The following is a 26,638-nucleotide window of genomic DNA, read 5'->3' as shown; positions in this document are numbered from 1 at the left end:
CTATTGCACAAAAGGTAAAAGGTAGCTGTTAACCCAAAAACTACGAGCCTACTTCATGACATCACAAGGTGGAACAGAGCATTTTGAGCCTTGGAGATGCAGACAAACTATTAATGCAGGATTACTCAAACATGTGTGAATGAAACAAAACACGACTTCAGGTATGTTTTTTGATGAGATAACAGCATTATAATATGGTTTAAGAATCAATTTAGTTTAATATTGTACCTTTAATGTAGTCGTAGTAGTTAAATAAAGTTGACAAAACATGATAAACTGAACTGCTTTCTTCAAGATCTAATTTACTTTTGTCTTAAAGGTTCTATATTACTCAAAATTGTGAGATTTTTGTGAGAGAGCCATGTTATGATGTTGTTACCTCATCAAAAACATGTCTGGAGTTGTGTTTTGTTTCATTCACACGTGTGCGTAATCCTCACTGTCTACATCTTCAAAGCTCAAAATGTTCTGTTCCACCTTGTGATGTCATATAGTGGTAGTTTTGAAATTAACAGCTACATTTTACCTTTTGTTCGGTAGAGATTGGCATTTCTGGGGCTAAAATTATCCAAAAGATTCTAGTGAAGGCGTACTGAAATCACAGTGGAGCGCTTACTGTATGTGACATCACAAGGTGGAACAGAGTGTTTTTAGGTTGAGGGAATAACACAGCCTATATATGCAGCGTTTGTGTGTTAAACATGTGTGAATGAAATGAAACTCCAGGTTTGTGATGAGGAAACAACATTATAACATAGATCAGAAAATAGCGTAATATGAGCCCTTTAAACGTTTACCGATTTCAGCACGTGGGCGGTACCGGACGAGCCTCTCCCCCCCTCGGGTTGCAGCTCCAAACTTTGGAAACTACGAAGTGAAGCAATATCCTAAACTTAAAAGTACGTGAAGACAAGACATCTGCTCATACTGTCGCTTTTTACACACTTGAATAATGGGACAAGCGAAGAGCTGCGAGGGAGCGGGCAAAACTACGCCTGGACAACGCACAGCCGTATCCGGTAAATATTAGCATTGATTTCTCTCTCTCTTTTTTTTTTTTTTTTTTTTTTTTTTTTTTTTTTAATTAACAAGTGTTGGTAGACATTACAGCGTGAAAAATTATGTGAAAATAGTCTGGACCAAATGAAAAAAAATAATAAAAAATTAAAATGAGAAATTAAGTTATTATATAGGTTAACTAGTCAGTAAAGCCAGTCTGAGATTTTTTTTTTTTTTTTTATACTTGGAGTAGTTTTCTGGTTTTCTAGTTTTCTGGATTTGGAAGTAACAAAAGCCCTTATGTTTCTTGCACCTTGCCATCAGATTCTCATTTCTGTGGTCTTTCCTTGTGTGCGTTGTTATTATTCTTAACTTCAAATTATAAATCACACTTCACATCTAGACAGTTACTCTTAGACTTACTTTACAAAGCCTTTTTTTTTTTAACTCTTTGTAATTTCTTGAAAGGTGCATTGTGTAACTTTTCTGATGGAGGGTCTGTCAAATGCTTGTCTCCATGGAGATGTTATTGCTTTGTCTGGAATGTTTCATAGTATGGCATTAAACCTTCCTATCATCATGGAGCCCAAACCAGTTCAAGTTACAGGTCAGATCTGTGTAGAGGCAACCCCACTCACTGTCAGAATGCCTGTTTGTCTATGCATTTTTAAGCTATAAAATAAATTAAATAAATGTAAGGTAGAGCTGTTAAACATTGTACAGATTCTATAAGATCACATTTCTGACATTACCTTTTGACATTTTAGGCTCATAGAGAAAAATCTTTTAAAATTCATAATTTCAATTCTTAAAATGATACAGATACTAATTATAATACACAAATTAATAAGGAATTTATAAAAGGAAAAAAGAAAGAATACAATGACATTTAGATGAAGAAAATCGGTCCATTTTCTCAGTTTTCCCAGATTTTGTCAGAGTTACTATCACCAGCAGAGCCCAAAGGAAGTCGTCATCCGTGTGTTTTCAGATGTCTTCCAGTTTTGTGACGTAAGCGTGAATAGAGCCCATACTTTATAAAGATGTGACTCTGGTCACTGCTGAGTCTGAGTTCAGATGGGCGTGACTGACAGGTAGATTAGCCAATCAGGGTCATGCATGGTCATAAAAATGATAAGTGGCCATTAAGCTCTTTCATTCCACATTCCACACATTCCACTGAAAAAAAAAAAAAACAAATCTGACTGGACGATTATGTTCTGGCTCTAGATGTAATGGAGGGCACAAGGACCAGACTGATATAACTCTGTGTCAAAAATACAAAAATATCATTCTGGATTTGTCAAATGATCATTTCCTGTTCTCTTTCTTTTGTTATTTAGACTTAGACTTAGCCAAATTTTATCTTTATTGGTCCACAAGGGATATGATTTGGTCACAGTAGCTCACACATCACAATATAATTTAATAACAAAGAGTAAAAAATATAAATGGTAATAATAAATTCTAAATAAGTAGCAAAAAAGATCGCAAGAGGCAACTGTTAAATAAGGCATAATTATATAAATGTCTAGAGACAAGTCAAAATAAAATAGAAAGATAAGTAATAAAATATAAAATCACAGCTTTATACAAGAGGTCATTACAGTGTATTTTTCACAATCATATTATTAAAGGGGAACTCTGGAACCTTTTTGGTTGGGGAGCTGTCACCTGTTTGTTTCTATGGATTTCTATGTCATTACTTTGTCTGGAATGTTCCACTGTATGACATTAAACACAGAATGGCATTTAACAGCTCTACCTCACATTCATTACATCATGCCATATTGTGAAATATTCCAGACAAAGCAATAATATCTCCACGGAGAAAAGCATTTGATGGACCCTCCACCAGAAAAGTTGCACAATGCACCTTTAACAAGATAAATAACAAACTGTTTCTTTCATTTCCTTTGCAGCAGACATGAGTGGGTCTGACAGCCTGTCCAAAGCCAACATCAGTTTTACTCTGGATCTGTTCAGATCTTTGGGAAAACAAAACAAAAGCTCCAATGTCTCGTTCTCTCCTCTCAGCGTCTCTGCAGCACTCTCCATGGTGCTACTTGGGGCCAAAGGCAGGACAGCAAATCAGATGAGAGAGGTAGGATTTACTACACTATGTAACTTTTATATAGCCACCTGCTTGTCTCCATGGAGATGAGCTTTGTCTGGAATGTTTCACAGTATGACATTAAACATGTCTATCATCATGAAGACCAAACCAGGCCAAGTTACAGATCCAAAACCATCTGTAATTGAATAAATCTAAGGTAGATCTGTCATACTGTGGAACAGAGCAATGACATTTCCATAGAAACAAGGAGAAGACAGACCCACTACCAAAAAGTTACACAGTGCACCTTTAAGAATTACACCGACGTGAAAAATCTCTATACCACATATTTATTTACACTAAAACTAGTATCTAAACTGAACTAGACAAACATTTGACCAGGTTTTGCCACTATGAATGACCTATATGGACACATAATTGTTGTGTTGAAAATAATAATAATAATGTTCATAATATTATGTAGTTTCTCTGACTTCTGATATCTGTGTTTGTGACTAAAGTTGCACTTTATGTTAAAGATCCTGTATTACACAAAACTGAGTCTTTTTTGAGCTTTTAGCCATGTTACAATTCACTTCAACAAGTCACTTCATCAAAACAAATCCGGAGTTGTGTTTTGTTTCATTCACACGTTTGAGTAACCCTGCCTGTCTACAGTCTGTCTACATCTCTAAAGCTCAAAATACTCTGTTCCACCTTGTGATGTAATGATTTTTGACCTTTAGTTTAGTAGAGATTGGTAACTCTGGGGCTAAAATTATTCAAATGTGGTAATACGCTTCCTGTATTACCATATAATATCAGGAGGTAGAACAGAGTGTCTTCTGTTTGAGAGAAGAACTCTGCCTAAATATGCTCGGCTTGTGTATTAAACATGTGTGAATGAAACAAAACACAACTCCAGGTATGTTTGTGGTAAGCTCTTAATAAGTTTTACAGTGGATTTAATTAAATTACTCTCTTTTACTTATCACTTATTTTCAACCAATTTTGTTTTGTTTCCAATTCATATTTCTGTGCTTTTCGCTGTCCTTCTCATTAATTTGTCTGTTTCCTTTTCACCCACAGTGCCTGAAAACTAAAGATTGTAAAGATGTCCATTCCAGTTTTGCTGCTCTGCTGAAAGAGTTAAACAAAAAAGATTCATCATATACCGTCAGTATTGCCAACAGACTGTACGGAGAACAGTCTTGCAAGTTTAAAAAGGTACTGTATGTCTATATTGTCTTCATTGACTGCTATAATTAGTAATTTCATTGTATTACAGTTATAAAATTATGTCATATTATACCATGGTGAGAAATCCAATGGCTAACTGCTCTTCATTAATACTGCATAATGCACAAGTAGTCCGGCAACAACCAAATCACTGGTCTGTATCACTGCTCTGCGGCCATCGCCATGACATCACCACAATAAAAAAAAAAAAAAGTTGCTGATATTTGAGACATTTACAGACAGTGGAAAGCTTTTCAGATTCACCGGTGAGACATTTCAGCTTGTAGCCATGGTATAGGTGCATTAAACAACTCATTTCTTTGTTGTTTAATGCTTGCTTTCCCATTGACTGACAATTACCAACCTTTCACGGAAGTTGGAAGTGTCTTGCCCAAGAGCAATGAAATACTGTTTGCGAGAATTAAACCCTCAACCTCTGGGTTATATTGGGTAATTGATTATTATGGGTGTTTATTATTACTTATATGTAATTTGGTTGTGATATCTTGGTAAATATTACTCACCAGTCAAATGACGTTATAGAACTTCCTCTAGGTGAATTTGACTCTTATAAACTACTGGAAATGGGTGAGACATTAAAAAAAAATGTATTTTATTTGTCATTTTAGAATTTTCTCGAAGGGACCAGAGAATTCTATAATGCAGAGCTAGAGACTGTGGACTTCCTCAAAAAAGCAGAAGAAGCACGAGTCCAAATGAACCGCTGGGTGGAGGAGCAGACACAGGGTACTCATTACTGTTTTCTATAATTGTGTTTTTATTACCAGATGATACAGCTACTACTGCTACTACTTCTACTAGTGCTACTTCTACAGTTCTGGTATTGCTACTACTACTGCTGGTGTTGCTACTACCATTACTACTACTACTACTACTACTAATATGTTTTGTTCTCAGGTAAAATTAAGGATCTGCTGGGCAAAGATGCTGTGGACAGTGCAGCAAAGTTAGTCCTGGTGAATGCCATCTATTTGAAAGCCGACTGGGGAAAGCAGTTTGAAAAAGAGTCGACACGGGATGCGAAATTTAGACTTAACAAGGTAAAACTTAAGATCTAAAAGATAAGAAACTATTAGATAAAAATGTGTTAAATTAGACAGTTACATATTGTTTGCGTTTTCATTAAAAACAGACATAAATGTAACCTCCAGCTGACATAGAAGTGCATCTCTTCATGGGTTTTCAGCTTCTAGTTCATTTTGAGAAAAAACTCAGAAACTTGAATTGTTAATTGAATTGCACAAGTATTACCTGAGTAGCATCCTTTGGCCACATGCTGCACTTCTTAGTTGGTTAAAATCTCATGATATGATGTTAAAAGCTTACCTTACCTAAACATTATCAAGCATGTGAAACATATTACTAAGAAAAAGTTTTATTCAAATACCCCATCTTTTCATCGTTCATCATTTCATCATAATCCATCTTTCCATCATTCCAAGTACCTCGTGGCCTCTGCCTGTGTACCCCTGGTTGGGAAACACTGCGTTAGCTCATCATTTGTGAAGAAGTTGTGATGTGTAAATGTGGTAATATGTAGCCATGATTATTCCTTTTGTATTTGTCATATTTACAGCGTCAAACTCAGACAGTGAAGATGATGCACCAGTCAGAGAAGTTCAAGTTAAGACAGGTCAATGAAATCAGCTGCCAGGCAAGTAAACGTGCCATAGAATGTAATGTAACCAAACAAGAACTAAACAATCAGACTGTAATGATCAGATATGTTCTTTTTCAGGTGATAGAGCTGTTTTATAAAAAGGAGCTCAGCATGCTCATCTTTTTACCGAATGACATAGAAGACAGTACTACAGGTCTGGAGAAGGTAAGTACTGTAGTTCTTCCCATGTGACTACAACAACTGCTACTATTACAGCTGCTATTATCTTATTTTTTATTTAACCTTGATTTAACAGGAAAACCCCTTTGAGATTACCATTGTTGGGAAGTAACTGAATACATGTACAGAATAGACTTTTAGAAATTACTTTTCTAAAATTAAAGGGACACATTATGGCATTTGATCATGTAATTTAGTTTTAAATGCACTTACATATGTACAATGTATTCAGAATACAGTACTCTGATGTCCATGTATCAGAATATGTTACAGAATACATTTTAATGCAGGTTTACAGTATTCTGTAACATTTTCAAAGTATTCTTCCCATCACTAGAGATTACTAATCTCTTTTTCAAGGGAGTCCTGGCCAGCAGAGATCAAATTCTTTCATACGCATACATTTAGACAGAAGAATTTGTTAGTTAAAAATGGTTACAAAATATAGCTCTCAGTTTCAGACCTTTTAGCATGAATTTAAACTGATCTGTTGGAATCAGTTTTGTTTGTTTCTGGTCCTTTTGATTATTGTTAAAGGATGTCTGTGCAAAATACTGAAATACTGCTTTACCAGTTTCTGTACAAACACTTTGTATAGAAAGTAGCACTGAGTCTTGAGATCAATCTATTGTAACTTTAGCTTTGGTTCAACAGCTCTAGTAGCAGTAACTCAAAAAATGCTTTTCAGTCACTGACTAAACATCTGTGTTCAGCTGGAGCAGCAGCTGACCTACGAGTCCTTTGTGGAGTGGACACGACGAGACAAAATGACCCTGTATGAGGTGGATCTGAGACTTCCTCGATTCAGGATTGAGCAGAACTACGAGCTGAATGAGGTCCTGAAGACCATGGGCATGGAGGACGCATTTGACCATCGCAAATGTGACTTCTCTGGTGAGGAGGAGGCCCATTACTAACCTAAAGAGTGGGGATGTAACAATAAATGAAATATGGTGATATCGTATTGTCAGTCTCACAATAATATAGTGGACCATCACAATGTATTGAATTACAAGTCTCTCCGCTTAAATTAATAGTTATGGGGCAGTAATAGCTAAAAAAAACAAACGACATAGACCATGACCCTTTGCTCCATTTCAGTGCAGACTACATGAAGAGATAATTGTTATTAGCACTTTTAAATATTAGTTCTTTGGATTAAGTCTTGTCAAGACATTTTTAGAGGAAAAAGTAGCATATACACAGCTTTGTTATCCTCCACAATATATCTCAATAAATATCATACTGTGAGACTCAAAATGAAATAGTTAATCTAGTATTTTATTATAGTGATCTCACTTTGGAGGTGGATTTGAGGCTGACCCAAAGTTTTGTAATTTCATAGAGATTTTCAACTGGACAAAAGTTTTTTTGATTGAATACCTTTAGCAGCTCATCCCAGTGCTCATCCATTGCTGCCGGCCTTATATCTGCCTGAAGGGAGGAGCTAACTACACTGAAACTGCTCTGAAACTTACACACCTACACATCATTTAAAAAAAAAATCCAGTTTAGAGTTATTCTGTCAGTGGAAAAAATATGTTTCAGTATTACTGTTTATTATCTATATTTTGTTATTGTGACAGACTTAGTTTAAACCTTAATTGTATGAAATAATATGTTTTGAGCATTGATGACGTTTTTTATTGATCCCTGTAGGAATATCACCTGCCAAAGACCTGATGCTGTCCCAGGCCGTCCACAGAGCTGTTGTTGATGTGAATGAAGCCGGAACAGAGGCGGCGGCTGCTACAATGGTTCTTGTGGGTTTAGGATCCTCCAACTGTCCACGAGCCACTTTCAACGCAGATCACCCTTTTCTCTTCTTTATCAGACACAACCCCACTGGCGCAATCCTGTTCGCTGGGAGATTCTGCTCAGAACAATAATTCAGTGCATTACATTCAAATTAACACCTTAAATGAAATGAGGGGTCCTACCTGTCACAGTCACTTTGAGTTTGTGGGTTTGTACATGTGTAAAAGCATGTAGGTGTATATTTAAATATGTAAAAATGATAGATTATATATAAATATTTTTTTTCCAAATGTTTTTCCTTAGGCATTATTGTGAATATGTAAAGCCTTAATTCAATCCATAGACTGTATATATTACTGGTCATAACTAACACATTAGTCGCCTCGGTCCAAATAGGAAGTTCGCATGTGGCTCTTCCGGCTCCTGCTGACCTGGCTCCCATTGACTTACATTAGAATATTGTGGTTCCTCTCTGTGTAACTGCTGCAGTGAGCCTCATTATTTTGGTCTTAAAATGTTCGTACTAAACTGCATGATCCTGGGGTTTTTATCATGCTATTTACACCCTTAAAAAAATCCTACTCGTAATATAGAGCCTGGCTCCAAATTTGCCCCTGTAGCCGTTGGCATGGCGAGCTTCATTCGAGTGGAGATGAACACTATGGATGACGTCACACTCTTAATCCATTTCTTTATACAGTCTATGATTCGGTCTAATGCAGGTGCTAAGTTTTTGTTTGTTTTTAAGCGTATTATTGTTATTAAGTGTATAATCACAAGAAAATGACATTCAACAGTTTCATTTACATTTACATAGACATTTTCTAAAATGTTAAAAATATTTTCTAACTTTTGTGCTTTAGAAATAAACTGTTTTATGCCCACTCAAGAATCACAAAATATAATAAATGTATGTACATTTCATCAACATACAGTAGATATGGCTGGATGCAAAGCTTCAAACTGTTTTGAATGAGAGAATAAATAAAATAAAATAATGGTGCACTGTGTCACTTTTCAGGTTGTGGGTCTGCTATCATGGAGATGCTATTGCTTGCTGGGTAATGTTCCACAATATGGCATTAAACTTATATAAGATGCATTCATTCAATAATCAGAGTTTTTATTGCTCAAAAATACCTTTAAAAACATGCATTCTGACTGTGAGTGGGGTCACCTCTTTACAGATCTCACCTGTCAATTGGCCTTGTAGCATTTTTTTTTAATTTACATTCTTACATTTGGATTGGACAAAAAAGGGCACTGAGTGAAGCTAGATTATTAGTCTGTCTACATTTCCAAAACTCAAAACCAGAGGTGGGATCAAGTCGTCTGAGTCAAGTCCTAAGTCAAATACAGGCAAGTCCAAGTTGAGTCTCGAGTCACTGGGCCATAAGTCCAAGTCAAGTCCAACTCATCTGCTTTGAGCTTCAAGTCATTTCAAGTCTTTAGAACAAAGTATGTATAGTAATATAGCTTAGATTTTTGCAATTTATATGCATTTTAGACTAAACTGTACTTAAAACGTCAGGAATATTTATATAAGAGTTGTGGAAATGCAAATTTTTCCTTTTAAAATGTCTTGAGGAGAGTGTGAATTATTACGGTAAAAACAGAAAGAGTTCAGATTTAAGAGTGCTTAATAACATTCAATTTGTTAACTAGTCTAAGCATCAAGTCTTTTCAAGTCACAGGGTTCAAGTCCGAGTTAAGTCCCAAGTCACTGACCTTCAAATCCAAGTCGAGTTCCAAGTCTTTGTCTATTTTATCAAGTCAAGTCTCAAGTCCTAAAAATAGTGACTCAAGTCTGACTCGAGTCAAAGTCACAACTTGCAAGTCCCCAACTCTGCTCAAAATGCTCTGTTCCACCATGAAGCAGTAGTTTTCAAGTGAACAGGTACTTTTCCCAATTCCAGAGGGTCCAGAAATCATCAAAAAATTTCTAGTGAAGGTGTAAGGAGATGGCATCACAGTGTTTTCCATTTGAGAGAAGAACTCAGCCTAAATTTGGATGTGTTAAACATGTGTAAATAAAACAAAACACAACTCCAGGTATGTTTTTGATGAAGATACATTATTATATAGTTGAGAAAATAGCGTAATATGGGCACTTTAACCTTGTATTAGCGAAATGAGTTGTCTAATCTGCACTTTAAATCTTTCCTGTCTCGTGTTTAGTACGATTGCGTGAGTTTTAATACTGTTTTAGTGAAATGGATATTAACTATAATGCATTCTCTTTGTATTTCCCACTGAATTACGCGCCGTGTGGCACCGGTGCGCACAGCGGTCACTCGTCTATTTTCTGTCCGTGTTTTGCAGCTGTCGGTGTCGCTCACAGTTCGGGGAAGGTCGCTCATTTCCAACATGGAGATCCAGCGGGCAGTGCGCATTTTACTGCTTCTGCTAGCCCTTCTTTTCCCCAGTAAGTACGTGAAATAAGCGTGATTTTCTTTTTATGGAGTCTAATTTTGTTTGTTTGGAAACTGTATGAGAGTTACACATTACTTGCAGCTACTAAGGAAGTGAAAGGAAGTTTGCTGATCATACCCAGGTTTATTTACTTTTATAGTTAGTATTTTGACAATGTTACAAACCCAATTAAATAATTAGAACTCTGTCAGGGAGGGCATCCAGCTTAAACGAGCTGTAACGCTGTAAACATAATAAATTCAGTAAATGTCTTTAGCTTTGTAGATATGATTTGGCGACACCTGTAGGCAAAAGTAGTAGTAGAAATGTAGTTTTTGTTGATTTTGTGTATGTTATTTCTCTCTTGATAACTTCTCAAACTGGACAGGTTATTATTCATATTTACATTTAAATGATGTAAGTAAAAAGAACAAAACAAAAGCTTGATTCTGCATGTTTTAGTCTGATAAGTAGCCTAAATATTACCGTGCATGTTGAGTTTATTGCTTTGGATCATCTATTCTAGGTCTGGGACCTCGCTAAACTGTAACCTCAAATGATATAGGATTTATACTAGGGCTGCAGTCGACTAAAGCTGACTGAAATGGGGGGTGGCAAAATCTCTCAAAACTATCTCCTTGTGTCTGACCCAAGCTGCACTCACCAGATTACACCAGCAGGGTGAGTTCATGCCTTAAAAAAACAACTATTTATGCAGAAAAAAGTAGCAAATCATGTATTTATAAAAAAGCTTAATCTGACTTTACATATAAATACAATAATAATTAATAACCTGTCCTTTCTGCTGTTGTCCCATATAAATCCTTAAAATTTAAATAAAATGATAAGTCAGCCATTACAAATTAGAATAATCAAATAAGACAACATCAGCTAGTGTCTACTAATATACTGTGCTGATATTTTGTTTTGATAAAATATAAGTAGAAAGCATTATTGCAATACTTTAATACGAAGAGATAACTGCACTACATGTTATACACTGCTCTCTTCAAGGGCTGTGGGTGAGTTTGTAGTAAAATAAAACTATGTTATTTGAAAAAAAATACTCAAAATCGGCCCAAAAATATCAGCCCAGAAGTAGAAGCAGAGCTTTTCAGCCATTGGTTGCTCTTGAAACGTAAAATAAAAGTAGTAAAGTACTGTACTTAAGTATACATTTTAGATATCTGTTCTTTATTTGAGTAGATTTTACAGTGGATATGTTTTACGTTTACCTCACTACATTTAAGAGCAGGTATCTGTACTTTCTTCTCCACTACATTTTTGAACAGGACTGAAAAGTAAAAGTATCTTTTATTCTTGTGTGAGATCTGCTGAAAAGGCAGAAAGGTTTATTTTTAACACATCCATAATTGGGCAAACAAACGGATAACAACAAATAAAAACAGAAAACAATTAATTTAATTGTTTCTGTTGAACAATATTCAGCACAAATCTTTATCAAAGCCACTACACTTGAAGCTTTATTTAACCTTAAAATCTGTGAGAAATACTTTTTACTCATTAAGTACATGTTTAAACAGGTGCTTAAATACTTTAAATTAAGTAGATTTTTTTCATGTGATACTTGAGTATTTTTTTGCTCTGGTATCTGTACTTTTAATTAAGTGACAACACTGAGTATTTCTTCCACCACTGATTCTGAACACTCAGTATTGGCTTCATTAATGAAAAAAACTGGTGTCACTTGATCTTTTTCATCAACTGATTAATTGACTAAACAACTAAAAACCTACAGTCCTAATTTCTACTATATCTTGTGTCTTTTTCATTGTGTTAAGACATACTCATTGGGTTGACAGTAAAAGCACACGGGCTGCATGTATGTGTGAAATGAAAACATAGCAGCAGCTGATGCAGGGCACAGCTGACACGAAACTAGACACTCCCAAAGAATTCACTCTGTCACTGCCTGAGTGCACTGTAAAAGTGACAGTACTTTTATCTGTTACGAAAAGTATTTATTGAATTATCCTTATCACAAAACCACACTGTATTTGTAATTCAACTGAAATGTGAGTGTAAAGAAAAACGTCTGTGTTATATGCCCTGTTGTATGCAAAATCAGAAAGTTTAAGCGTAGCATGTAGATGTAGGAGTGATAGTGGTGGTGGTAGTAGTAGGGGCGGGTAGTAGTAGTGTAGTAGTAGTAGTAGTAGTAGTAGTAATAGAACAAACAACAATGGAATCTCAAATTTTGACTTAGACTTTATTGATCCACAAGGGAAATTATTTGGACATTGCTCACAGAATATAATAATAACAAAGACAAATGGTATAATAAATTCTAAATAAGTAGCAGAAATAGCAAGAGACTGATGTCAAATAATTAGATAAATGTATCTGCAAAAGTAAAAATTAAATATAGAAAACATAGTAATATAGAAACAGTAATATCTTAGTTTTATATTATACTATATTAAGAGATCGTAAGAAAAACTGCACAAAAATGATATGATAATTGACAGGATGAAGGGTTATCTGTTACATAAGGGTAAGTGGGTGTACAGTTGTAGGGAGTATTATCTGTTACATAAGGGTGAGTTGTTATGCAGTTGTAGGGAGTATTATCTGTTACATAAGGGTGAGTTGTTGTGCAGTTGTAGGGAGTATTATCTGTTACATAAGGGTGAGTTGTTATGCAGTTGTAGGGAGTATTATCTGTTACATAAGGGTGAGTTGTTGTGCAGTTGTAGGGAGTATTATCTGTTACATAAGGGTGAGTATTATAGTATGAATGTAGTCCTGTATCTCTCACTGTTTGGTGCAGTGGGTGAATGGAAATGTCTATTTTATTCTATTTGATTACTTTTTTGGTTCTAAAATGGTCACAGTTATTATTTTAAAGTTCTTACCATTACATAACTACAATTATTCAGATTTAAAAATGAACTATTTTCAGTTTGTGGGACACTGGTATTTAGCAGAACACTCTTTATTGTTTAATCTTTACTTATGATTTTAACAAATAATGTTGTCACCCCAAATTTGATCAGTAGCAATTGTGAAATTATTGTAATATATTCTAAATACAATTTATATAATAGTAGGTTTTATAACACTTTTCTTTACCGCTTTTTGTGACAAATTGTTGCAGTAATTCAATTTGACAATAAAGAATCAGTCATTTACTCGTATTATTCGTAACTTTAATTTTTACCCAGGCCTGTCGACAGAAATTTGGGGACCCAGGGCAGGAAACTTACATGGGCCCCCCTCTAATATAAACTAATAGGAAGAGGGTCCAATTCTGGGCCCTCTGAAACCCTGCCCTGTTTTTACACATATGACATGTTGTAAATAGATGGTACATATATTTGTTTTCAGTTTGTTGGTGCCGAAATGAAGAGGAGCGCCTCATTAATTACCTGTTTAAAGAAAAGGGCTACAACAAAGAGCTCCGCCCAGTGCAAAGACAACAGGATGCAGTGGACGTGTACCTCGCGCTCACACTCTCCAATCTCATCTCTCTGGTACGAAATATTATTACAGTTATTAGGGATTATTATGAAGTTTGCGTGTTAAAAAAGAGCAAATCTGTATTATATTGCATGGTAAATCTGCATTATATAGCTCTGATTCTAGCCAATGTAAGTCACTCGTTAAAAGGTGCACTGTGTAACTTTTCTGGTGGAGTGTCTGCCAACTGCTTGTCTCCATGGCGATGTTATTGTTTTGTCTGGAATGTCCCGGTATGGCATTAAACATCTCCATCTTTTATTTACTCAATAACATGAGTTTCTATTGACCTAAAAAAAACTTGCATCCTTACTGTGAATGGGGTGGCCTCTCCAAAGATCTGACATGTAACTTGGCCCTGTGGTGTCACCTGCTGTCTCCGTAGTAAGTAGCTGTAATACCCTCCACCAGAAAAGTTACACAGTGCAGCTTTAATGTTTTGTGACTGTATTTTCTTCCCACGATTTGGCAGCCTTGGCATTTGTAATGGTCGACTAAAGAAGCAGCGACGGACCAAATATATTCGTACCAAAAGATTTATCACGATTTTCCTCTCTCTATTTTTAGAAAGAAGTTGATGAGACCTTATTGACCAATGTATGGATAGATCATGTAAGTAAAAGTCACTAATATCTCTTGTTTTTCGCTCTTCATATCAGTTTTGTTAGAAGAAGAATACACAAGACATAATGATTAAAATCCATGTATGTCCAAGTATGTGTATGATGGGATGCTCAGAAGTTACCATGGTGACACATTAGCAAACACTGCCAAAAAGTTTTAAGATTGTCTGAAAACTCAAGCAAAATACAAAATGGATTTAAGCAACACATTTTCAGGAGACTGTGATTAATACGATTGTTCACGGTCCTGTTTCGGTGTTTGATTTTCAACAAAAAGGTGAGAGTGACTGTGCTTTTATTGAAGAGAAACTTGTTTTAAAGCACAAAACAGCTCACTTGTTCTAGTTCTAGCTAAGTGAGGTCTTTTGTAACAGAGCTTCAGACAGAGCAGTGCCTACAGTTAGCGTCACACCCCTAGGGGATGTTGATGACGACAGCAGCAAAGTATCAATACCAGATGAGTTTTAAACGGCCGATATTGCTCTATTTTTTAGTTTATAGCCTTCACCAGAATAATTTGGATGCTTTTAGCCCTGGAATTGCCAGTCTCTACTGAAATAAAGGCAAAGGGGACACTGTTAACTTAAAAAATACCGCTTCATGACATTACAAGGTGGAGCAGAGCATTTTGATCTTTGGAGATGTAGACAATCTAATAATGCAGGATTACTCAAACATACTGTGTGAGAATGAAACAAAACACAACTCCAGGTATGTTTCTAAAGAGGTAACAAAATTATAACATGGCATAAAGCTCACAAGAGTCAGTTTTGTTAAATATTGGACCTTTAAATGTTAATTCTTGTTTGTTACAGTCGTGGACGGACCACAGACTGACCTGGAACACGTCTGAGTTTGATGGGATCGACATGCTGCGTCTGCCCTCCAACATGGTGTGGCTGCCTGAGATCGTCCTCGAGAACAAGTGAGACCCAACTATTTATCTGTAAAGGAAATGGGTTTCTTATGCTGTGTTTGTATAAAAGTTTGCATAATCTTTGCAATGGTATTTGCTATTGTGAATTACTCCACATTGCACATTAAAACAGCCCAGAAAACTCTAAGAAGTGAATGTCTATTGAGGAACATTTATAGTCATAGCTTCAGTCTACTGCTTGATTTGATTTGATTCGTTTTTATTTCAAGTTTGTGCTAAGAGAAAAACAATAATCATATACATACTACATATACATTGTAATAACCCTGGATATTATCGTATACAAATCAGTTCGATTCAATCTTTATTAAAAGCACATAATATTTGGTTCATAGTAAGTAAGCGTTCAAAGCCACATTTGAATCGCCACAATTACGAAAATCAAAAAGGCTGCAGTTTTCAGTGACCAGAATTTTCTCCACAAACATTTTCTGTCTTATTCTGCATAAAAACTGCTAACCAATCCGTGTATCATTCATTCATTGGTTTTTCAATATAAACAAAAAATAAGAAAATGAGAAAAACAACAATTTTCTTCATTATTTGTCTCCAAAACCAAAATGAAAAAATGGATAACGATTCATTTTTTTCAGTTTTTGATTTGAAATGAATAATGGAAAAAACGGATAATGGCCATTTCCCGTTTCTGTGACTTAAACTGAGATGCCGGACTGAACCAGGACTGAACCAGAACTAAAACAGGTCCGGGACCAGACCGGGACTGAGACCAGGCCTGAGTCTGGGACCAGACCGGGACCAGAAGCAGGATTGAGACCGGGACCAGACCAGAAGTGAGACCAGGACTGAGACCGGGACTGAGACCGGGACCAGGCTGGGACTGTGGCCGGGACCAGATGAGAACTGAGACCAGGACTGAGACCAGGACTGAGACCAGGACTGAGACCAGGACTGAGACCAGGACTGAGACCGGGAACAGGACCAGGATTGAGACCGGGACTGAGGCCGGAACTGAGACTGGAACTGAGACCGGGACCAGACCAGGACTGAAAACTGTTTAGTCCTGGTTTAGTCCTGGTTCAGTCCGGCATCACAGTTTAAGTCACGGAAACGGGAAACGGCCGTTATCCGTTATTCATTTAAACACAAAATCAAAAACTGAAACTGTTATTTTTATTATTGCCAATTCTTGTTTAAAAATTGTTGTTTAAAATATGAACAGGGAACAGCATTGCTTAATTAAAACATAATGTGTAAACGCAATGGTTGTCAGAAATATCACAATTAAATATTTTTTATCAAATCTTTCACTTATATTGTGTTGTTTCTATAGTAACGACGCCCAGTTCCAGGTGGCCTATTACTCGAATGTGTTGGTTGATCCTAGTGGGTTTTGCTATTGGCTTCCTCCTGCCATCTTCCGCTCGTCGTGCTCCATCAATGTCAACTATTTCCCCTTTGACTGGCAAAACTGCTCTCTCAAATTCACGTAAGTCGCAAGAAATAAGTACTGATATTTTGCACTAACATCACGCTGGGGGCACAAATCACCTCACTTGTTGTAGTTCCAGCTAAAACAGTTCTTTCTGGCCAGTTTGTGGTAAAATAAAGCTCAGATTAAAGTCTAACAAAGCCTCAGACGCATTAGTGCCTACAGTTAGCATCACACCCCAGGGAATGTTAATGACATTAGCTGCAAAGTATCAGTTGTGTAAGTATCATCTGACTTTCTTTTCTTGTTATTCTTTGCAGATCTTTGACATACAATGCGAAAGAAATCAGAATGTTGCTGAAAGAAGATGAAGGTGATGATGGTAAATTCACCGTAGAGTGGATCATCATTGACCCTGCTTCATGGACAGGTCAGTCGCAGCACATTTTTAACTTCAAGCATTAAAAAAAATTAAACAATAGGCATGTTAATTGATAATTACTATTTCGACTTATCGTTAATCACTGTGAACTAACTGAATACATGTGTAGTGGAAAATAAAATATTGGTCTTTTTTTTTATCTTTCTGGAAAATGTAACACCTTTTTGTTCCATCTTGTTTGTTAATCTCCTCAGATCTGTCAATAATATTTACAGATAGATACAATCAGACCAAACAAGTGTCTTTCAGATCTCTCTCCCTTGAAATGTACCAGACCATTGTTTTAACCCCACATGTTAATCCTGAGGTCAAACCCACTCATGATTGTCACCAAGGGCTGCCTGCCCACACCTAACCATGCGACCCACCCATGCACTGATGTTTTGTCATTCTTATATAAATACTGCGAGCTCATAGACTCTGGAAGATGGGAGGTAGAGAGAAGGCACTCGGAGGTTTGTTTGGGACCCTGGGAGGCTGCCAGTCTCAGGCCAGGGTTGCCCAGGCCCTGTCCTGACCATATTTGTTTGCAACAAATAATAAACCTGCTTTCTAATCTATTACTCACAAGGCTTCAGAAATTGATTATTGCAAGAAAAATAATTTCCCCAACACATGTACCAAAAATACAGATTCTGAATGCTAATTTTGTCTACTCTCTTATTTGGTGGTATTAAGAATACAGTTACTTTCTGAAATTAAAAGGAATACATGGCTTTATTATGTAATGCTGGCATTAAACTGCATGGTATTTTTTGTCTCTTAATTAGACATAAATTTGTAATTACTGGTATATGTCCTGTTTTTTCACTATAATATAATGCAACTTGAAAGTATTCAAAGTATTCAGAATACAGTACTCTGATTGGATATCAGAATACATTACAAAATATATTTTAATGCAGCTATTCAGTATTCTTTAACTAAATACATTTCAAAGTATTCTTCCCATCATATCCCATGTAATGAAGCCATTACAGCATGTTTACAAGTTCATTAAAGGTGCATTGTGTAACATTTCTGGTGGAGGAGTTTGTTTGTTTTTCTAGATAGAAATTCTTTATTTCACTCTATGGCATTAACCCTTTCTATCATGAAGACCAAAGTGGGCCAAGTTACAGGTCAGATCTGTGGAGAGGCAACCCCGCTCGCACTCAAAATGCCTGTTTTTCTATGTATTTTTGAGCTATAAATCCACTTGAATAAATGTAAGGTGACAGACCCCCAACCGAAAAGTTACACTGTGCACCTTTAAAGTCTATTTTACTAGTACATAAATAGAGAAATAATGATCTTAAATGTTGTTTTTACATTTGTGTACAGAAAACGGTGAATGGGAGGTGATACATCGTCCGGCAAAGAGAAACACATATAAACACATCCCAATGGAGAGCAATAAGCATCAGGACATCACCTTTTACCTGATCATCAAACGCAAACCCCTGTTCTACATTGTCAACATCATTATCCCCTGTGTTCTTATCTCTTTCCTGGCTTCGCTGGTCTACTACCTGCCTGCAGACAGTAAGTACAAGTGTCTGATATTTGCTTTTGAGTTTGGGGACAAAGTTTATTGATCCACAAGAAAAATGACTTAGATAATAACATCCATAATAACATCCATAATGCACACTTCTCCTTGCCTGGCGTATCAAAGGAGAACTAAAGGAGCAATTGATCATCTGTCATTTACAAACTGAACTGTATTTTCGATTAAGTCCATTAGGTCTTCTGTATTGATACTTTGCCGTGACATCAGCTGGGGGAGTTCTACATGTACCTCTAATGGTGGAATGTTTAGGAATGATCATGGTGACACACTGCACACATTAAACATAGCTGCTTATCTGTTGTAATTCTAAGTCAGTTCTTTATTATGAGATTGCATTAAATAAAGTTTAGATTAAAGTCTAATAAAGTCTTAGACAGAGCAGTGCCTACAGTTAGCATCACACCCCTGAGAAATGTTGATGATATCAGCTGCAAAGTATTAAATGATCATACTTAAGATTCTTATGTACAGATGTCTATTAATTTCATACCTTGACAGTTTCAGAAGTGTCATGTGATGTTGCTGTGACGTGTCTGTTCAGCTGATTTAAAAGGCCCATGTTACGCAATTTTCTGAGCTGTTATAATTTTGTTTCCTCATTACAAACATGCCTGGAGTTGTGTTTTGTTTGTTCTCACATGTTTAACAGACAAACCCTACATATTTGTCTGAGATCTGAGAAAACACTCGGCTCCACCTTGTGATATGTGAATGAAACAAAACACAACTTCAGATCTTTAATGAGGAAACAACATAACATAGATCAGAAAACAGTGTAATATGGGAACTTTAAGGATGAAATATCAGCACTTACAGGTCCAAAAAGTTGATCAAACTCTCACCTTTTCTCTTCTTTCTTCTGTCTCTTGTGCAGGTGGAGAGAAGATGACTCTGTCCATCTCTGTGCTCTTGGCTCAGTCTGTGTTTCTGCTGCTGATCTCACAGAGGCTCCCAGAGACCTCCATGTCCGTGCCACTCATCGTCAAGTACGTTCAAGTTTATGTATTTAAAGGTGCATTGTGGAACCTTTTTGGTAGAGGGTTGTTGATTTCTGTCGTATTGTGCAAAAATGAAAAAAACAAGCGCAAAGGCACGGGATCGTTCTTACAGTATCTTTAAAGGTTTTACAGCAGAATTCACAGCATCAGGTTGACAAATAGGCAAAAATGTCAGAAAGTTTTCAAGTATCTACCTGAGATTTCAGAGAATTCTGAGAGGTCTGAGAGTCTACAAAACCTATAAATGTTGTTTTTTAGCTGATACATAAGTCTGGGAAAATCTTTTTAGTTAATACACATTTCTGGGAAAATTACAGAGCACCTGCAATTTGCTTCACTCAAGGCCACTGAACAGAACATTTTGCACTTTAAATGTAGTAAGCATTTAGTATGAGCACAATAAGATTATTGTTCACAGGGTCTGTCACCTGCTTGTTTCAATGGATATACCATTGCTCTGCCTGGAATGTTCCACAGTATGACATTAAACAGCTCTACCTTACATTTATTCAATTACAGGTGGTTTTATAGCTCGAAAATACTGACTGTGTGTGAGTTTCCTCCACAGATCTAACCTGTAACTTGGTCTGGTTTGGTCTCCAGACAGAAAAGACAGAAAGGTTTAAAGCCATTCTGTGAAATATTCCAGACAAAGCAATAACATCACAGAGAAAAGCACTGACAGACCCTCCACCAGAAAAGTTTCACAATGCACCTTTAACCTTTATTTTACCAGGCAAAACCTTAAAGAAGACCTCCTGTGCTTGAGCCTGCTATATAGTTATACTCTACGTCACTTGTGGATCATTCTGTTATAATTTGCACATTTTAAATCACAATATTCATCTAAAACAACTTAACAAAAGAAACAATTTTGTTGACTTCTGCATTAGAAAACCATGGTGTCCACTGGGAAATGACATCGCCGTAAATGTCATCACAATTATATAGCTGCAGATCATGATAATATAATAGCCACCCTCATATTTTTTATATTTATACCAAAATGACTATGCAATGCTGCCGAATTTTATGTGTATCACTGATTGAGAAAATAAAATAACAACTAAGTAGCAGTGGGCAAATACAAGTTGTGTTGATTGACAGAATAGTATCTTGAAAATAAGTCATTAAAGGTTGCTCAAACATACACAAATCACTTCAAATACAACTTTGAGAGGGTAAATGAGAAGGAGAAACAACTATAACATGGTTAAAATCTCTGAAAAGTCGATTTTGCATAGTAGGTTTGCTTTAAGGTTTATTTATTTCACCTTTATTACACCAGGCAAAACCTTAAGAACTAATTATTCTTTACAATGTTGTTATCTGACAGAAACTCATACATATAGTGAAAATAGAATAAAGCCAAAATTGTGTTAAACTTCAGCTTTAAACCCTTTGGTCTGTAGAATAATGATGACAAAACAAGACGAAATTACCAAAAGATTGTACACATGAGAAAAATTATCTTGCACGATTTTTTTGTTTACATTTGGATTGGACAAAAAAGATTTACATGTTGGTGAGTTACAGTTCCAAAAAACATTACTAGAATGTAAACAAAAATATTACATCAATTAATAAAAAAAATATGAGGCCAAAATGGGAAACTGAACTGACATTTTTATATTAGGATTTATGTTAAAATCTCGTCATGTGTCGTTCTGTGGACCCAATCTCGTATCTCGTCTCGCCTTGTGGAAATTATGTCTCCTCCCATCCTTACTAACTAACCTAAATTAGTAACATAGTCTCTTTCTGTGTGTGGTAGATACCTGATGTTCATTATGGTGCTGGTGACGGTGGTGGTGCTGAACTGCGTAGTTGTTCTTAATCTGCACTTCAGGACGCCCAGCACTCATGTCATGACCGCGTGGACCAAGTGGGTACGAAAATACAAATACACAATCATTTATGTTGGCTATTTCTCATGAATGACATATAAATACAGACAGATAAAGTCCCATGCTAGCCTTGATCATTTTTATTTTATTTATTTATTTGATAGCATCTGCACTGATATACTACAATAAGTTACATGCAGAACCTCACTGTACGATATTTATTGCGATATCGTGGGAAAGCTCACGATATGTTGGGGAGGCTCACGATTAGTGATGTAACAATATCCAAATCTCTCGGTACGATATTTTCACGATATATATCTCACGGTACAAAATTTATTGAGATATTTGGGGGAGGTTAACAAAACTGTTAATATGTGACTTTTTCCTCCTAAAATGCCTTGACAAGACTTAATCCAAAGAACGAAGACTTAAAAGTGCTTAGAACTGTTATTTCTTCTTGTAGTCTGCACTGAAATGGAGCAAAGGATCATGGTCTATGTTGGTCCCTCGGTCTTTGTTTTTAACTATTGCTGCACCATAACTCTTTATTTAAGCAAAGAGACTTGTAATTCGATATATTGTGATGGTCCACGATATTATTGTGAGAACTTTGACGATATGATATCACGATATTTCGGTTATTGTTACATCCCTTGTGATAAAAGATGCACCAACCCAGCTTTTTGAACACTGTAGCTTTAAAGCTGCATTGTGTAAATTTTCTAGTGAAGAGTCTGTTATCTGTTTGCAATCGATTCATATTTGTGATTGAAATTAAATGTAATGATTTGAAATGTTTTAAAATATAACTATCAGTGTTAATGTATTGTCTGGAAAAGGGGGCAGATAACGTAAAAAGGCTGTTCTTTCTGCTCCTTTTCATTCATTCATTTTCATTTCTTGCATATTTCGTTGGTGTCTTTTTATACTTTACAAGCGAAATGAATAATAAAAAAATAATAATAATAAACTGCTTTTCTCCATGGAGATGGTATTGATTTGTCTGGAATGTTTCACAGTATGAGATTAAACCTTTCTATCTTCATGGAGACCAACCAGACCAAGTTATAGGTCAGATCTGTGGAGAGGCAACCCCGCTCACAGTCAGAATGCCTAGTTTTTTTAAATATTTTTTGTATTTTTGAGCTATAAAGTCGCTTGTAACTGAATAAATGCAAGGTAGATCTATTTAATGTCATACTGTAGAACATTTCAAGCATTGCAGTGACATAGCCATAGAAATAAGTAGATGACAGACCTCCAACCAAGAAGTTACACAATGCACCTATAAATAATAATGTAAATCCTAAAATTGTGCATAATTATTCCTGTTATCTTGGTGTGCATGTAATAATTTTTGCAGTTTTTCCTGGAGCGTCTCCCTCGGATCCTGCGCATGTCCAAACCAGAGGAGTCGGAGCCGTACTGGGACGGAGCTCTGCCTCGGCGCTCCAGCTCTGTGGGTTACATCGCCAAAGCAGAAGAATACTACAGCGTCAAGTCTCGCAGTGAGCTCATGTTCGAAAAGCAGTCACAGAGACATGGACTGATGGCTCGCCCCACGCACGCCTCAGGTCTGGACCCATCTCAACCCCAATCTCATTACACCTAATATTACGCAAAATGGACTCTTGTGAACTTTAGGCCATGTTAGAATGCTGTTATCATCAAAATCATGCCTGGAGTTGTGTTTAGTTTCATTCACATGTTTGTGTAACCCTTTATTATTACTCTGTCTACATCACGAAAACTCAAAATGCTCTGTTCCATCTTGTGATGTCATGTAGTGGTAGTTTTCAAGTTAACAGCTATCTTTAGTTTTATCTTTAGTACAGAAGAGATTGGAAATTCCAGGCCTGAAATTATTCAAATGATTCTAGTGAAGGTGTATGGTGTTTAGAAATACAGCGGGGCACTTCCTGTATTACCAGATGACATGAGAAGGTGGAACAGGAACAATGTTTTCTGTCTGAGAGAAGAACTCAGCCTAAAATTATAGGGCTTGTGTGTTAAACAAAGCTGCAGGTATGTTTGTGAAGAGAAAACAACATTAACATAACATTTAATGTAAATATTAGCCATGTAAATGAATAGCTAGAGCTGCACAATAACAGTCTTGGGTCTTGAGGATAAGATCCTTATGATCTTTACACATTAAAAATTAACTAAATATTTTGCTGTTTTGCTTTAGTTTAGCGTTATCTTGCGGGCAGGACACTTATCTCTGCTTCAGAGGAGCTGACTCCAGGGCAGTGCTACAGAGTGGTGTTTGGAGGGAGGATTCTGGGGCTTTGTGAAAAGTATACAGCCTCAAGTTTGTTTGGTTTGTTTGTTCAGTGGTGGCGCCCCCTGTGGATGGAGGAGAGACAGAGCAGCTTTATGCAGAAATCAAACCGGCGGTCGACGGTGCCAACTACATCATCAAACACATGCGCAATAAGAACGACTACAACGAGGTGAGAGATCATTATTATTATTACATCATGATTATTGTATTATTCTGTATATTCCGCACAGGCCAAATACCATTGTGAAAATGTATTTAATTGTAATTATTGGTTTCACCATAAAGTTAGTAAATACTGAGCAGTTTTCTAAAAGCTGCACTAGGTAATTTTCCTCCACTTCTGTGTTTCTATGGACGTTATTGCTTTGTCAGAAATGTTCTACAATATGTTAATAGTCCTATAAATCTAATACTTATAAGTTGGCATCAAGCCTGAAAGAGCAGCAGACTTGACATGAATTAATTTGTGTTCCTATTTTGTTAATGGTGTCTTACAAACCCAGGAAGGGGCTGGGCATATTTGTATGCAACACACAATAATAAAATATGCTTGTCTCTTGGTCAGGAGTCAATTTTGTGACATGGAACTTTTAACAAAACTGCAGGCAAGAAAATATAGTTATAAAATATCCTTGTGTGATGTAATTTCACAGGAGAAGGACAATTGGAGTGGGATTGCGCGTACAGTGGACCGTCTGTGCCTCTTCCTCGTCACTCCAGTCATGATTCTGGGCACGATCATCATCTTCCTCATGGGACTTTGTAACCACCCCCCTCCCCTGCCTTTCAAAGGAGACCCCCACGACTACAAAGAGGAGAATCCACGCCTGCTTCACTAACGGTAAGATCAAATATCAAAATATCAACACCTAAATACGATATTATGGTGGTACGGCTAAAATTGTGTTGCCAGTGAATATCTATTTGGATTTTTTTTGTTTTTTTTTTTTTTGGACGTTGCCCCTCCTGCCTGATAGTATGTCCAGTTAAAGGTGCATTGTGTAAATTTTTTGATGGCGGGTACAGTTGTAGGGAGTATTATCTATCCCATAAGAGTGAGTTGCTGTACAGTTGTAGGGAGTATTATCTATTACATAAGGGTGAGTTGTTGTACAGTTGTAGGGAGTATTATCTATTACATAAGGGTGAGTTGTTGTACAGTTGTAGGGAGTATTATCTATTACATAAGGGTGAGTTGTTGTACAGTTGTAGGGAGTATTATCTATTACATAAGGGTGAGTTATTGTACAGTTGTAGGGAGTATTATCTATTACATAAGGGTGAGTTATTGTACAGTTGTAGGGAGTATTATCTATTACATAAGGGTGAGTTATTGTACAGTTGTAGGGAGTATTATCTATTACATAAGGGTGAGTTGTTGTACAGTTGTAGGGAGTATTATCTATTACATAAGGGTGAGTTGTTGTACAGTTGTAGGGAGTATTATCTATTACATAAGGGTGAGTTGTTGTACAGTTGTAGGGAGTATTATCTATTACATAAGGGTGAGTTGTTGTACAGTTGTAGGGAGTATTATCTATTACATAAGGGTGAGTTGTTGTACAGTTGTAGGGAGTATTATCTATTACTTAAGGGTGAGTTGTTGTACAGTTGTAGGGAGTATTATCTATTACTTAAGGGTGAGTTGTTGTACAGTTGTAGGGAGTATGAATGTAGTCCTGGATCTCTTTCTCAAATCAAAATCTGTGTGTTTCAAAGTTATGTTTGTATTTATATTTGAATAGATCCTTGACGTCATTGGATTACACCGTCTGAGAAGCACAGATATGGCCCTCACAGATACAACGTACCCCCCCTGGACCCTCTACTGGTGACACACACACAAGACATATCTCCAAGAACTACAAAATATTACTACCATTTACAGTTACATATCATAGACTGTATAACGAAGTGGACTAAGAGAGTGTGACGTCACCCATGGCGTTCAGCTCCAGTCAAATGAAGCTCATCGAGGAAATATGAAGGAAATAAAAACACCAGGATCATGTAGAGCGGATTAATACGAATATTTTAAGACCAAATGAGGAGCCTGACAGCAGCAGTTACAGAGAGGGGCGACGTTTTTTCAATACAAAGTGAATCGGAGCTGAAATAAGAAAATTTGCACACATATTTACCTAAATATGTGCACAAAAACAGTGATCTATAATGTCAGTATTTTTCCCAATGACAGCAGATATTTAATAAAGATTTTTACAGCTCCAACTTCATACAACGTGCCAGTATTAGCATTAGCAGTACAGGAGACACTGTAGCAATGTGTGGACTTTCTTCATTCATTATAATGTGACTATATCAAGTTTGCATTGTGAATATATTTTAGACATATTTTTGTTTTAGTAGATAAGACTTTATACTTACTCGTGGTACTTTTGCCAGTATGTTTCTGTACTTTTTAACTTTAAGGACATTGTTTATATGCTTTCTTTTAGCAATATTTGTCTGAATAAAATGTGGTCAAATAAAATCTGTTTGTTTTCTTTATTTTTGTTAACCCACATTTTTTAATAATTATAAATGAATATGTTATAGTTTTCTATCACAGGTTCCCAATTTTACATACCCAGTATTAAAAAAAAAAAAATAATAATAATAATTCAGATATAAGACATTAAAGCTACATCAAAGCTTTTTAAAATACTTATAAGACATAAAAATATGTAATTTTACAAAACATATCTGCAAACATAATTCACATTTGAATAATTTTCTTTTATCCCACAAGAAATT

At 36.2% G+C, this 26,638-nt stretch overlaps 2 protein-coding genes across 5 annotated transcripts; both read left to right on the top strand.

The window, feature by feature from the left end:
* Positions 1-877: 877 nt before the first annotated feature.
* Positions 878-8,923, top strand: LOC110170976 (leukocyte elastase inhibitor-like). 3 transcript variants are annotated; one of them, XM_020936657.2, is made up of 9 exons: positions 878-1,019; positions 2,925-3,103; positions 4,145-4,282; positions 4,924-5,041; positions 5,213-5,355; positions 5,892-5,969; positions 6,054-6,140; positions 6,869-7,049; positions 7,815-8,923. In XM_020936657.2, the coding sequence occupies exons 1-9, from the start codon at positions 953-955 to the stop codon at positions 8,042-8,044; spliced, it is 1,221 nt and encodes a 406-aa protein (XP_020792316.2). In that variant the 5' UTR covers positions 878-952; the 3' UTR covers positions 8,045-8,923. The 3 variants fall into 3 exon arrangements, with proteins under 3 accessions (XP_020792316.2, XP_020792315.2, XP_055007015.1); XM_020936656.2 differs by having other exon boundaries at positions 884-1,019; positions 2,922-3,103; XM_055151040.1 differs by lacking the exon at positions 878-1,019 and adding an exon at positions 1,564-1,606.
* A 1,289-nt stretch (positions 8,924-10,212) lies between these two features.
* On the top strand, positions 10,213-26,392 carry chrnd (cholinergic receptor, nicotinic, delta (muscle)). 2 transcript variants are annotated; one of them, XM_020936705.2, is made up of 13 exons: positions 10,213-10,338; positions 13,674-13,819; positions 14,373-14,417; positions 15,244-15,353; positions 16,657-16,812; positions 17,076-17,185; positions 18,521-18,721; positions 19,624-19,735; positions 21,522-21,636; positions 22,961-23,171; positions 23,935-24,053; positions 24,538-24,725; positions 25,630-26,392. In XM_020936705.2, exons 1-12 carry the CDS (start codon positions 10,281-10,283, stop codon positions 24,721-24,723), a joined length of 1,569 nt encoding a protein of 522 aa, XP_020792364.1. In that variant the 5' UTR covers positions 10,213-10,280; the 3' UTR covers positions 24,724-24,725; positions 25,630-26,392. The 2 variants fall into 2 exon arrangements, with proteins under 2 accessions (XP_020792364.1, XP_055006914.1); XM_055150939.1 differs by having other exon boundaries at positions 10,259-10,342.
* The last annotated feature ends 246 nt before the right edge of the window (positions 26,393-26,638 follow it).

The sequence above is a fragment of the Boleophthalmus pectinirostris genome, unplaced genomic scaffold, assembly GCF_026225935.1.
Source record: "Boleophthalmus pectinirostris isolate CB_2022bp ecotype Guang Dong unplaced genomic scaffold, ASM2622593v1 HiC_scaffold_15, whole genome shotgun sequence".
Classification (NCBI taxonomy): Eukaryota; Metazoa; Chordata; class Actinopteri; order Gobiiformes; family Gobiidae; genus Boleophthalmus; species Boleophthalmus pectinirostris.
The sequence above is the reverse complement of the archived record's forward strand: the minus strand, read 5'-3'. Positions and strand labels throughout refer to the sequence as shown.

What these genes read in the sequence shown, in the direction of transcription:
- LOC110170976 (XM_020936656.2), top strand. Translation starts at nt 953, where the DNA reads ATGGGACAAGCGAAGAGCTGCGAGGGAGCGGGCAAAACTACGCCTGGA. An exon ending in GTACTACAGGTCTGGAGAAG is followed by an intron (nt 6,141 to 6,868) that starts GTAAGTACTGTA and finishes ATCTGTGTTCAG; the next exon opens with CTGGAGCAGCAGCTGACCTA. An exon ending in TCGCAAATGTGACTTCTCTG is followed by an intron (nt 7,050 to 7,814) that starts GTGAGGAGGAGG and finishes TGATCCCTGTAG; the next exon opens with GAATATCACCTGCCAAAGAC.
- chrnd (XM_020936705.2), top strand. Translation starts at nt 10,281, where the DNA reads ATGGAGATCCAGCGGGCAGTGCGCATTTTACTGCTTCTGCTAGCCCTT. An exon ending in CTACTACCTGCCTGCAGACA is followed by an intron (nt 18,722 to 19,623) that starts GTAAGTACAAGT and finishes TCTCTTGTGCAG; the next exon opens with GTGGAGAGAAGATGACTCTG. An exon ending in TCGCCCCACGCACGCCTCAG is followed by an intron (nt 23,172 to 23,934) that starts GTCTGGACCCAT and finishes TTGTTTGTTCAG; the next exon opens with TGGTGGCGCCCCCTGTGGAT.